Source organism: Arvicanthis niloticus, chromosome 18 (assembly GCF_011762505.2).
Source record: "Arvicanthis niloticus isolate mArvNil1 chromosome 18, mArvNil1.pat.X, whole genome shotgun sequence".
NCBI lineage: Eukaryota > Metazoa > Chordata > Mammalia > Rodentia > Muridae > Arvicanthis > Arvicanthis niloticus.
In genome coordinates, this window is record NC_047675.1 from 11,112,753 (window position 1) to 11,125,222 (window position 12,470).

General features: G+C 47.2%; 1 protein-coding gene across 1 annotated transcript; it reads left to right on the plus strand.

Moving 5' to 3' along the window:
* The first annotated feature begins 8,052 nt into the window (after window positions 1-8,052).
* On the plus strand, window positions 8,053-12,424 carry Ndufb7 (NADH:ubiquinone oxidoreductase subunit B7). Its single transcript, XM_034522408.2, has 3 exons — window positions 8,053-8,244; window positions 11,869-12,037; window positions 12,231-12,424. The coding sequence occupies exons 1-3, from the start codon at window positions 8,133-8,135 to the stop codon at window positions 12,361-12,363; spliced, it is 414 nt and encodes a 137-aa protein (XP_034378299.1). The 5' UTR covers window positions 8,053-8,132; the 3' UTR covers window positions 12,364-12,424.
* Window positions 12,425-12,470: the final 46 nt, after the last annotated feature.

The following is a 12,470-nucleotide window of genomic DNA, read 5'->3' on the forward strand; positions in this document are numbered from 1 at the left end:
CATAAAACATAGACCTCCAATAATTCATACAATGAGACACGTGGGCAAAAAACATAATGAGACACGTGGACATTGGCGTGCCAAGGGACAAAGAAGGCAGAATTATGGATACTACTCAGTGCTCTGCCCTTTTTTGTTTTTCAAATTCTTTTAAACCCAGTTCCTCTCATCTAAGGCTGCCTCTCTTGGGCTTGCCAAATACTCTCCTTTCCCCAACTCACTGTCACCTCCCTAGCTGAGTTTAGCATCAAGTCAATGCTCACTCAATTCTAGACCCATATCCACCTTACTCGCACTTCCTGTAAACACAGCCATACCTTAGCTAGCATCAATGGAGTTCCTTGTTTACCTAGTGCTCTGGATACTTTACTTTTTCTTCCATTTTCCGTGGAGCTCCACCAAGACAGTGTTTTCCTCTGCTGGTCTTCACTTCTCAGGTCCCACATTAGGTGCCATTCTGTAGCTGCCTGCAGCCACGAGTACAGGGTTCTCCTGAGACGAAGCCTGGGAATTAATGGGAATGGAGGGCAAGAGAAACATGGGGCCAAGACAAAGTATTTTGATCAAGGCCTGAAGTTTAATAATTTGCTTTCACATATAAAGGGGAAGCCCCACCCCCCAGAGTCTTTTCTTGGTTCAGCCCAGGGGCTGGGTAAGGAGATGGCAGTCTGGAAGGTGTCAAGGCTAGCTCAGCAGGCAGTCCATTCTTCTTAGCTCAGGTAGCAGGCTCCAGGGTGCCAAGGCTGGTAATGCAATGCATCTCGGGTCCTACTATTGCTTGGTCTATTGTAATAAAAGACTTGCAGGCCTTCTCAGGCCTGGAAGAAGGGCACAAACTATACAATGTAAAGTGGATGAATACATGTGTGTCATTAGCAAAGAATCCTTCATCACCTGTCTTTCATATGCTTGCTTTAGCAAAACATTCTTTCATCTGTGTCTGCTTCAGGAACTCTCCTTCACATGTTTGCCCCAGCAAAACACTACCCAACCCAACTGACTTTCCAAAGAACCCTTAAGTTTCCACTTCACGATGGAATGTTTTTATTGGACCACTGTTGTTCAAAGTGGGTACTGAGAAAGCGAACCTTTCCCTGTTCTGTTCATGCAAGGGTATTGTGAAAAAGCAAACTTTCAAGTCAATTATTATTATAGGCCTTGATCTCGGTAACAAAACAAAACAAAACAAAACAAAAACAAAAAAAAAACAAAACAAAAAAAAAAAAAAAAAAAAAACAAAGGAAATCCAGGCTGTAAAGAACCCATTGGTTGAGTTACCTTATTAACTGCTCTTAAATCCATTATCATCCTCCATTCTTCCTGATTTCTAGTCTACAGCAAACACGGGGGAATCCAATGGGCTGTTAGACTCTTCTGTATGTTGACCCCCAGCTGCTCTTGTACCAGTTGTTCAAGTGCTTGCAATTTTTCTTTGCATATGGGCCACTGCTCTTACCACACAGGTCTGTTTGATAACCAGTCTAGGGGCAAGGCTGTTGGTATATCAACGGGCCCCTTTTATAAATTTGGAAACTCAATCCCTGTGACGCCAATTTTTGACCTTGGACACAGCCTGCAATTGTTCTCTATCTCCTGTATCAGCTCCCCAGGAGTGTCTACCATATCACCTCTTATTTCTTCATTTGCTGTCTCTGGAATTGCAGGAATATTAATTTGATTATCCATTGTTGTAAAAGATCCCTTCCCCGTAAGTTTATAGGTATGTCAGCCACATAAGGTCTCAACTTCCCTGTTTGTCCTTCTCTTCCCACACAATTAATCCATTAATCATTTTGTCTTATTCATGATAATTTACCAATTCCTATAAACTGTGTATAAACCTTCTGAAGTGGCCAATCTGGATTCTAAGACTTTTGTGAAAGTATACTGAGATCAGCTCCTGTATCCACCAAACCTTCTATGTCAACACCATTCATTTGTATCATTAATTTGGGTCTCTGATCATTATCCACTGTTTGCCAGAACAGCCATTTTCTGGTACTCCCAAAAGCTTCTGTCCTTTCTACTGGAGCAGCCATGTCCTTGATGTAAGGAAACAACAGTTGTGCAATTCTATCCCCTGCATCAATTTGCATCTCCTTTTTCACATATGCCATAATTTTTATTTCTTCCTTGTTATCCTTATCTACTATACCTGAATACACAATAGATCCTTGAGAAATTAATCCACTTCTTCCCAAGATTATTCCCACTGTCCCTGAAGGCAAAAGACCATAAACACCAGTGGTTAACTTATAACATTCAACTTTTAGGGATAGTGTAAGAGGCATATCTGTGGCCAGATCCAAAGCTGCCCTCCCTTCTGTAGCATGTATAAGATCAGAAAATGTTTACAATCTTGTATTTTATTTTATTTCCTGGCATTTGTTTCTGGGTAACTGGAAAAGCTAGTGGAAATGGTTTGCCTTTCCTCAGTTTCATTAAGATGTGGCAGCGTAGGTACTGTCTATCTTGAGTCTCAATTTCATTAGGTACCATAGGTTCACAATGAAGCAATTCCTGTTCTCTTACTTCCTTTGTCTCTTGTTGATCAAATTTTGTACTACTGTAGCTATTTTTTTCTTGTTGTACAGTTATTTTTTCTTATTGTATAACTAATTTTAGTTGTTGTACAGTTATTTTCAACCTTTTTTGAGAGAAAATATATAAAGACTGCAATTGATAATAGGGAGGGTTGTACTCCAGTGGACACAGTTGCAATAAGTACTGCAATGGCTTTTTCAAGTAACATTATTTTTTTTTTTTTTTTTTTTTTTGAGACAGGGTTTCTCTGTGTAGTTCTAGCTATCCTGGAACTCACTCTGTAGACCAGGCTGGCCTCGAACTCAGAAATCCGCCTGCCTCTGCCTCCCAAGTGCTGGGATTATAGGCGTGCGCCACCACCGCCCGGCTTTCAAGTAACATTCTTATCCCCCTTAATCTCTACACTTGGTCTTAAAGAATCTGAAATGGAGTTTCTTATTTTTTAATGCAGGAAAAGTCTAAAAGTCTATCTATATAATTAAAATTGTCTTTGGGGATGACTTGCTACGATTCGCTGTCTCAAAGGCTCCTATGTAGTTCCTTGCTCTGGGTACTAGGTTTCCACCACTTTGGAGTCTCCTGAGTTTTCTCTGGGCATCCAGCCAGACTCAAAGAACTGATGCTTCCTCTGGTGATGCTCCCAGATGAATTTCACCTCTGTGGCTTTCTGCTAAACATCTCCTGTCCTCTGTGACGTTTCTGCCAGATATCCTCTGCTTTCTGCAACATTGGTGGCCTTTCTTCTTCTCCAACTATGTTGGGCACCAAATGTAAAAGTAACTTTTATTCACCAGATATAATTGTTGTCTTGGAGACTTACTGCTGAATAAGGTCACCCTTTCTAGCTCTTTCAGAACTACGGCTGGCTGGTTCAATTCATCTATTCTGGCTTAAATTCCTCTCCAAGCTGACTGATTCAAATTGGCTTCTCTTGCTTCTGACTGAATTGCTTTTCTTAGAAAAACTGCCTCTGAACCCCATGAACTGAACTGCACTGACTGCATGAATCAAACAGAAATACAATAAATCAACTGAGCTCAACTGTGCTGCACCAAACTGAACTGTCCCCTCTCTGCACTGCTCTTAAGTAGCCTCTCTCTCCTGTCTGCTCTCATGAAACTCGGGTATATCCTATAACTGACTCATTCTATTAAATCTTTCTCTGATTCGACATTTCATCTGCCCTTCAATTGGATGTCATTGTCTAGGATTAAAGGGATGTACTAAAGATGTGTCTTTATTCCAGACAGAGGGATTAAAGGTGTATAGATTCTAATGCCAGCAAGAGGAGCAAAGAGATACCTTAGGAACAGGGTAGATGAACCTACCAGCTTGAGTAAGAGTAAGCAGGAAAAAAAAAAAACAAAAGCTTCTTTCTTCATATCCGTTCATGTGGGCTGCCTTCCTCCATGTCCTTTCACATGGCTGCCACCAGAAGATGTGCTCCAGGTTTGGAGTGGGTCTTCCTACTTCAAATAATCCAGATTTGGGGTTCTTCATAGCTCAGGGTTAGAGCAAGTGTGTGTGACAGAGAGACAGAGATTATATAGTGACACAGAGACAAGAGCCCAGGTGTGTGACAGAGAGAATGGTGAATGTGTTTGTGCATTACAGAGAGAAGCGTATATGTGACTGAGAGAGTGTATGTGTGACAAAAAGAAGCAGGGAAGATACACATAGGAAGCTCAAGTGTACATAAATCACAGGGAAAGTCAAAGAGAATGTGTGTGACACAAAAGAATAAAGTGTGTAGGTGTCGATGAGAGAGACAGGAAGCACAGTATGTAACAGAGAGAGACAGAGTGGGTAACACTGAGGGGTAGGCAGAGGAAAATGGAAAGTAAGTGTATTTAAATATGACAGAGGCAGAGTGTATGTGAGAGGGTGTGGGTGTGTGTGTATTGTGTGTTCGTATGCATGTGCTCACATGCCTATGTGTGTGTCTGTGTGTATCTGTGTGTGTGCCTGTGTGTGTGTCTGAGTGGGTAAGACAAAGAGACAGTAGAGAGACCAAAAGAGACAGGGAGAACTGTGTGTCACACAGTGTGTTTGTGTGTGATACAGAGACAAAGAGACAATGTGTATAACAGAAATAGAAGCAGAAAGTGAACACTGGACCTGGAGAAATGGAGCTGGAGCTAGCCTGAAGCATCCTCCCTGAGGACTATCTCCCGTTACACCTGAAGAGGCTGTGCAAGCTCACAAGCAAGAGGAGCAGAACATTGTAGAAGAGATGGACAAGAGATTGTAAGAACCAGAGGACCAGGACATCTGCCGTGAGATCGTGTCTTCTGCGCATGACAAGGAAGCTGCACACATGAGACCTGTACAACCACACTAGTTGGTACCTGGTAAAGGGAAATCTCACAAGGCCTCATCCTTAGATGAAGAACTACAGGCAATTAATAGCAGGTGAGAGTGGAAAAATCAGAGCATGCCAAAGTGGACAGGGAAAAGCCCACAAGACCTCAACCCTACCCAAAGAAGTACAGGCAACTAAGAAATCTGAAAGGTGGGCTTCCCCTGGGAGGAGCTCACCAATCGGTTGTCTAGTGCCAAACAGTCAGCCCAAAAAACAGACATATGAGTATCACCGTACAGACTGAGCAGATTAGATAGATAGATAGATAGATAGATAGATAGATAGATGGATACATAGATATATAGATACATAGATATTAATGAAAAGAGGCCATTTATTTGAAAGACAGCATGGAAGGGTATACTAGAAGGTTTAGAGGAAGAAAGGAAAGGATGAAATGTAATTATAAGTTCAGAAATGAAAAAGAGCTGAGCAGTGGTGGCACACGCCTTTAATCCCAGCACTTGGGAGGCAGAGGCAGGTGGATTTCTGAGTTCGAGGTCAGCCTGGACTACAGAGTGAGTTCCAGGACAGCCAAGGCTACACAGAGAAACCCTGTCTCAAAAATACAAAAATACAAAAATACAAAAAAAAAAAAAAAAAAAAAACAAGGGAGGGAGAACCGAGAGATACAAAAAGATTGTGTGTGTGTGTGTGTGTGTGTGTGTGTGTGTGTGTGTGTGTGTGTTACACAGACTGAAATTCAGAGACTGGGGGACAGACAGACAGACAGAGAGAGTGTGTATAACAGAGATAAACAAAGACAGAAAGAAACAGTGTGTGTGACGTGCTGAGAGACAGTGTGAATGAGTATTGTGTGGGACACAGAAAGTGTATGTGTGAAACAGAGAAGCAGTGTGTGTGACAGAGACAGAGAATGAGACACAGGGTACATGACAAAGACACTGAGAAAGACAGAGGATTGTGTATCAGACACAGAGAGACAGACGCATGAATTGTGTGTGACGCACATGGAGACAGAGAGATAGAGAATGTATTGTGACACAGAGACAAAGAGACAGAGACCCAAAGTATATGTTTGACACAAAGACAGAGTGCCTGCACATCACAGAGACATAGAAAAGAAAGAGAGACAGGGAGGGAGAAAGACAACATGCATGTGATCAAGCTCTGCCCAATGAAGAAGAGAGGCTCCTCCTGGCTGCCTTCAGATCAAGATGGAGAACTCTCAGCTCCTTCTCCAGCACCACATCTGCCTGCATGCTGCCATGCTTCCCACCATGATGGTAAGGAACTGAACCTCTAAATCTATAAGCCAGCCCCAATTACATGTTTTCTTTGTTTCTTTACAGCAATAAAACCCTAACTAAGACACTCAGTTTTAAAGTACTGTCTCACAAATGCAAGGACCTATGTTTGATCTCGAAGTCATACTGTGCTACCTGGCTTTTATGTCAACTTGACACAGGTTTGAGTCATTTTGGAACAGAAAACCTCAATTGAGAGAATGCCCCCACAGGACTGGTCTATGGGCAAGCCTGGAGTACATTTTCTTACTTAGTGATCGATATGGGAAAGCCCAGCCCACTGCATGTGGTGTCACCCCATGGGTACTAAAAGAAAGCAGTCTGAGAAAGCCAGTAACCAGCACTCCTCAGTGGCCTCTGTGTCAGCTCCTGCCTCCAAGTTCCTGCCCTGTCTGTGTTCCTGTCCTGACTTCCCTGGATGATGCATTACAAACTGTAAAATAAAACACTTACCTCCCCAAATTGCTTCTGGTGGTATTTCATCAGAGCAATGGAAACCCTAACTAAAACAGATGTAAAACAGATGCCTGGCATGGCACCCCAGAGGAGGCAAAGACAAGAGGATCCCTGGGGCTTACAGACCAGCGGGCCTGGGGGCGCTCTGAACAGAGATGCTCCTGGTTGAGGACTTCACTTTAGTCTGTGTCAAATAAGCTGTCCTGGATGAGAGGAGACAGGAAGCCAAGGGAGGACACAACCTGACAGATTCTTAGGAACAAAGAAGACAGTGGTACCTTCAGAAGCTCTGGGCAGATCCTGGACCAAAAGCTTCCAAAACCAACAGGTTGGCTCCACCCTCTCTGGTCAGGATTTGGCACTAAGGGTAGGCTTCAGTGGGAAAACATTCATCTACCGTGTTCTAGCCCAGGATCACAAAAGTTATTAATTTTAGAAGAACAATGACTGGGAGGAGGGCTCAGTCATTATTGTGATTGCTTTAAACATAAAGAACTAAATTCAGTCCCCAAACCCCTTGTAAGAAAAGTCTTGGTGTGGTGACGCATGCTTGCAATTCCAGAAACACAGATAGGGAGCCCGGTTAAATCTCTCTGGACTCCTGGACAGCCAGCCTCACCTACTCGAAGAGCTCAAAGCCAGTGGGAGACAGACTCGAACAAGATGGACAGTGCCAGAAAAATGACCCCCAAAACTGACCTCTGACCACCAAATGCACCTACACAAGTGCATGCACACCAACAAACCTAGGGAGAGTGTTTGGATGTTGGAGAGTTGGAAGTGGTAGTGTATATCCGTGGGAACTAGATGTGCTAGGCCTTGGGGTCTATCGCATCATTCAAAAAAAAAAATTTTTTTTTTCTATTTAAGAAGAAAGAAGGAGCCGGGCAGTGGTGGCGCGCACCTTTAATCCCAGCACTTGGGAGGCAGAGGCAGGAGGATTTCTGAGTTCGAGGCCAGCCTGGTCTACAAAGTGAATTCCAGGACAGCCAGGACTACACAGAGAAACCCTGTCTCGAAAAACAAAAACAAACAAACAAACAAAAAACAAACAAACAAACAAACAAAAAAAAAACCAAAAAGAAGGAGGGAGAAGGGGGAGGAAGAGGGAGAGGAGGAGGGAACGTGGAAGATGATTCGGTCTGCAAAATGCCTGCCATGCAAGCATGTGAACCAGAGTGTCCACAGTACCCCTGTAACCAGACTTGGTGGCACACATCTGTAATCCTAGGACTGGTCAAAGCGTACGGGCCGCTCCCCCACCCCCGGCCCCCACCCTGCAGCTCTCTGGCCAGCCTGGCCTTCTAGCCGGCTGGCGTTCGCCGCACCTGCCCTTTCTCCTCCACACCGCCAGGGGGTGCCAGCGGGCCAGGAAGTCATCCACCATTCATCTCTATGACCCCAGCCGCGGGCTAGATGACCCGGAAGACACTGAAGGGGCAGTGCTTCCAGGTGGGAGCGAGGTGACCCCGGCTGCTAAAGAAAGGTAAGGCAGAGTAGCCATGGGGGCGCACCTGGCCCGGCGCTATCTCTGGGATGCCTCGGTGGAGCCTGACCCCGAGAAGATGCCCACCTTCGCGCCGGACTACGGCTTTCCGGAGCGCAAGGAGCGAGGTGAGCTCAGTGCGCAGGCGCGACCGCAGATCCCGTGGAATCCTGCTGCCTGTTTGCAGAGGGTCGAATCGGGTCGAGAGGGTGCCCGACCTCCTTGAATGTGGAGGCTGTGCAGGGTTGGTTGAAGTAAAAGGCTGGGACAAGACAGCAGAGAACAGGAAGACGAGACTGCCCCGGTGCACTTCGTCCTGGGCACGGCGCGGAGCCTAGGGACATGTTCCTTACATCTCCATACAGTGTCACTTGTATTTGGTTACGTACAATAATACAAGGTCGGGGATGGGACGGGCATGCAGTGCACTTGTCCTGTCTAGTGTGATGGTGCTGGGGGTGGAACCCAAGGCCTGTGTATACTCGCACCGTTCTCGTTCTTCCCGTATAGGGAAATGATAGGCATGCCCCAGGGTAGCAGAGAGACACTGTCACTGTCTTCAGGGAGCCCATTGGACAAAGCTGCGTGTCCAGGAAGATCTGGAAGCAGATTTAAGAGTGTGGAAGCAAAGGCTTAAAGAGGCGTGCATGTATGATGAAACCGATAAAGCTGGTTCCACTTGTAAGCAGAGGAAAGACACAAGTTGCTTGCTTTACCAAAAGTAGTGTAGGCTAAAAGATGGTGCAGTCAGTACCGAACCTGCAGGCCATTTATCCACCTGACACCCTGCCTTGCCCATAGTCATACTGAAAACACAGCACTCCCTGGCCCTTTCTCTTGCTTGGCTAAACCAAAACCTTGGTAAAACTCAGCTAGTCCTGCTGACCTGGTCTCCAGGTTGCTTCCTCACTGGACCCGTTCTTATTTTGGAGTCAAACTAGTCTCTTAACTCACAATCCTTTCCCTTTGGCCTCTGGAGCATAGAGATCACAGGCCCAGTGTGCTTGGGGATGCTAGCCTGCATGTTACAGGCCCAGTGTGCTTGGGGATGCTAGCCTGCATGTTACTTCTGCAGTTCTTTACTGCCTGTTCCTCCATCTTAGGCAAGCTCTTGTGAGAAAGCAGGAGCAGCTTCTGCTCCCACACCCAAGCATCCTCAACCTCTTTCCAAATGACTTGTCCCTAGCCTGGCAGAGCCGCCATCCCAGATGAACACCACCCCCCCCCACACACACACACACACACAGACACAATATCCTCCAACCATCCTCCACAAGGAAAGGACTCTGCTCCAGAAATCTCTCTCAACAGGTTCCTGTCAGTAGACTGATAGATTGCCTATCAGTGGTTTTGAAATGCCCCAGCAGGGACATCATGAGTTCCTGGGATACATAGCAATCCTGTCTCAAAAACAAGCATAAAATCCCACTCTGGCCCTGCCTTCCCAGCTAACCCCTCACTGAAGGGCTTCTCTCAAGGCTCCCAGCCCAGCCCCAGTGCCACTTGTCATTCCTCAGTTCTGCCTTGCTCACTTCCACGTCCCTGGGTGCTCTTACTGATTCTTCCTCAGCGCCGTTGGCTGCCTTGAAGCTCAGGCCTTCTCTGTTTTGCCCTGGAAGCAGCTCACTGCCTGGGGTACACCAGTGCGGCCCAGTTTATCTCCAAGTTAAGCCTTAACCTTCAACTTTTTTTAAAGCATTATTTATTTATTTTATGTATGTGAGTGCACTGTCCCTGTCTTCAGACATACCAGAAGAGGGCATTGGATCCCATTACAGATGATTGTGAGCCACCATGTGGTTAAGTCAGTGCTCTCAACCACTGAGCCATCTCTCCAGCCCCTTAACCGTGAACTTATGAATGACATTGCTGATTTTTGTCTTCTGAGTTTTAGGGCTTTATTAGTGGTGCCTGTGTATGTGAGCACCCGTGTGCTTGTGTCCTCCCGAAGTCTGCATTCAGTCTATTCCTCAAACCACGCCCCCTTTCCTTCCTCCCCCAGGAGCCACCACCACCCTCCACTAACACCTTATTTTTGAGACAGGGTCTCACTCTGTAACACAGGCTGGCCAGCCTCTGAGTGCTGAGATCACAGGAGTAAGCCAACAAGCCCAGCCTGGTTTTATTTTCCTCTTGAGACAGGATCCTGCTGTGTAGTGTAGCACAGGCTAGCCTCAAACTTAAAATCCTCTTACCACAGCCTCCTGAGTGCTGAGGTTGTTGGCTTGTACCCTTCCCCTCTGCCTTCAATGTCTGTCTTGTACTCTTGTACTCAGGTCTGCCCTCCTCTTAAGCCTACTGCCCTCGCCTCAGTCACTGTAAAGGACAGCTCTACCTTTCCTTGTGCTTAGGTCAAAACCCAGGAGGCAGGAAAAGCACCTGTTGCCTTAAGGCTTCGGCACCCTTCAACCTGAAATGCTCTTCACAGGCGTCTGCCCGGCTCACCCCCTGCCTCCTCATGGCCTCCTTTCTAGCACTTCCTAACCCTGGTTTTGGTTGGGTTTGGGTTTGGTTTGCCCTCTGCAGTCAGCAAGGCTGCCAGCCATTCAATGAGTGTGTTGGGGCTGCTTTGTGTCCCTCTAAAGATGCAGACCATCATCTATCTGCCTGGCTCCCTGCTACACTCCTGCAATCTAGCAGGCAGCAGTGTGCTGGAGGCTTGCTGCTGGCCTCTGGTGGACTGGAAATGAGAGGCTGGAGCTTGAGCTCCTAACCTGAGCTCCGGGGTGAGTAGCTCTGGAGTACAGAGTGCAGCGGAGGGACCAAGCAGGCCTCATCAGCCTGCTGGGGCAACAGCAGTCAGAAGTGCGCTCAAGGCTGCAGAGGCAGGTGGCTGCTATAGGGCTGGGGAGATGAGAGAGTGAGTGCAACACAGAAGGCAGAGAAAGGCTATCTGAGTGACATGCAGCCCTGTTGAGTCATGTCTGGGCACCAGGTTAGAAGGCCCAAAAGGGGACAAGGACCTGAGACCATGTGAGAAAGGAAGGTAGCTGGAAGCATAATGGGAGGGAGCCAACAGCCCTGAGAGGAAGGCAGCAGATGACTGGAGCGTGTGGTGGCTGTAGTGCTAAGGTTTTCCCACGGCCTCACACAAGCTACCAGTGACTTACACTCCAACCGGTTTCTGTGTATCTTTTTAATATTCTTCTTGTTTTTAATGTGTCTGTATAGACATCTGGACATAAGGGTTCAAGTGCCAGATAAGGCCAGAGAGGGTACTGGATCCCTGGAGTTACAGGCAGTGGTTGTGAGCTGCCCACCTCCAGTTCTCTGCAGGAGCCGTACATGCTGAGCCATCTCTCTAGCCAACTTGGTTTGTTTTCAAGACAAGGTTTCTGTGTACTTCTTGCTGTCCTTTAGACCAGCCTGGCCTTGAACTTGGAGATCTGCTTGCCTCTGCTGCCCCAGTGCTGAGATCAAAGGTGTGTACAGCCACCATCTCTAATGGAGTATGTTTTAATGCAGTGAACTAGGAAGCCTTCAGTGAAGGCTTAGGGGCTGGGGAAGGCGAGCTGAGCTCTCTAGAAGACAGCATCTCTAGATGAAGGGACGGGACGCTGAGAGTTCTTTATTGCTGTTTAGGACAAAGGGGACAGACAGGGAGTCACCCTTCCTGACAGGGTGTGGCCATAATCCAATGGGTTCTGCTAAACCATACTCGGTATATGGTATATGGCTTGTTTGTGCCATGCACACATTGGGAGTGTGGAGTTGGGGGCTGGCCACAGTGCTGAGCTCATCACTCCCCACAGTGATGGTGGCCACACAACAAGAGATGAACGATGCCCAGCTGACACTGCAGCAACGTGACTACTGTGCCCACTACCTCATCCGGCTGCTGAAGTGCAAGCGAGACAGCTTCCCAAACTTCCTGGCCTGCAAGCATGAGCAGCATGACTGGGACTACTGCGAGCACCTGGAGTGAGACTGCCCTGCCCCAACCCACACCTTGGCCACCTACATGGTCATGGGAAGAGGCTAGAGCCACCTAGGACAGGGGCCAAGCCAGAATTCCTGGGGGAGGTCTCACCCCTAGCAAGGGCTTTCTGGTGGCTGGGAATGGAACCCAGCCTGGGCCTTTGGCGCTGAGCCCCTCTGTGTGTTCTGCCCACAGCTACGTGAAGCGCATGAAGGAGTTTGAACGTGAGCGGCGACTGCTCCAAAGGAAGAAGCGGAGGGAACTGAAGGAAGCACGGGTTGCTTCAGGCCACGGAGATGGAGAGGTGGGCCCTGAGGTGGCCTTGTAGGGGTTACCCACCAGCCTGTGGACCTACCAGTGAAATAAAAGTTTTGGGTCACCTGCCTAAACTTCGTCTGTGCTGCTTCAAGGATGGGAAGGAATGGTGTGGTCCCT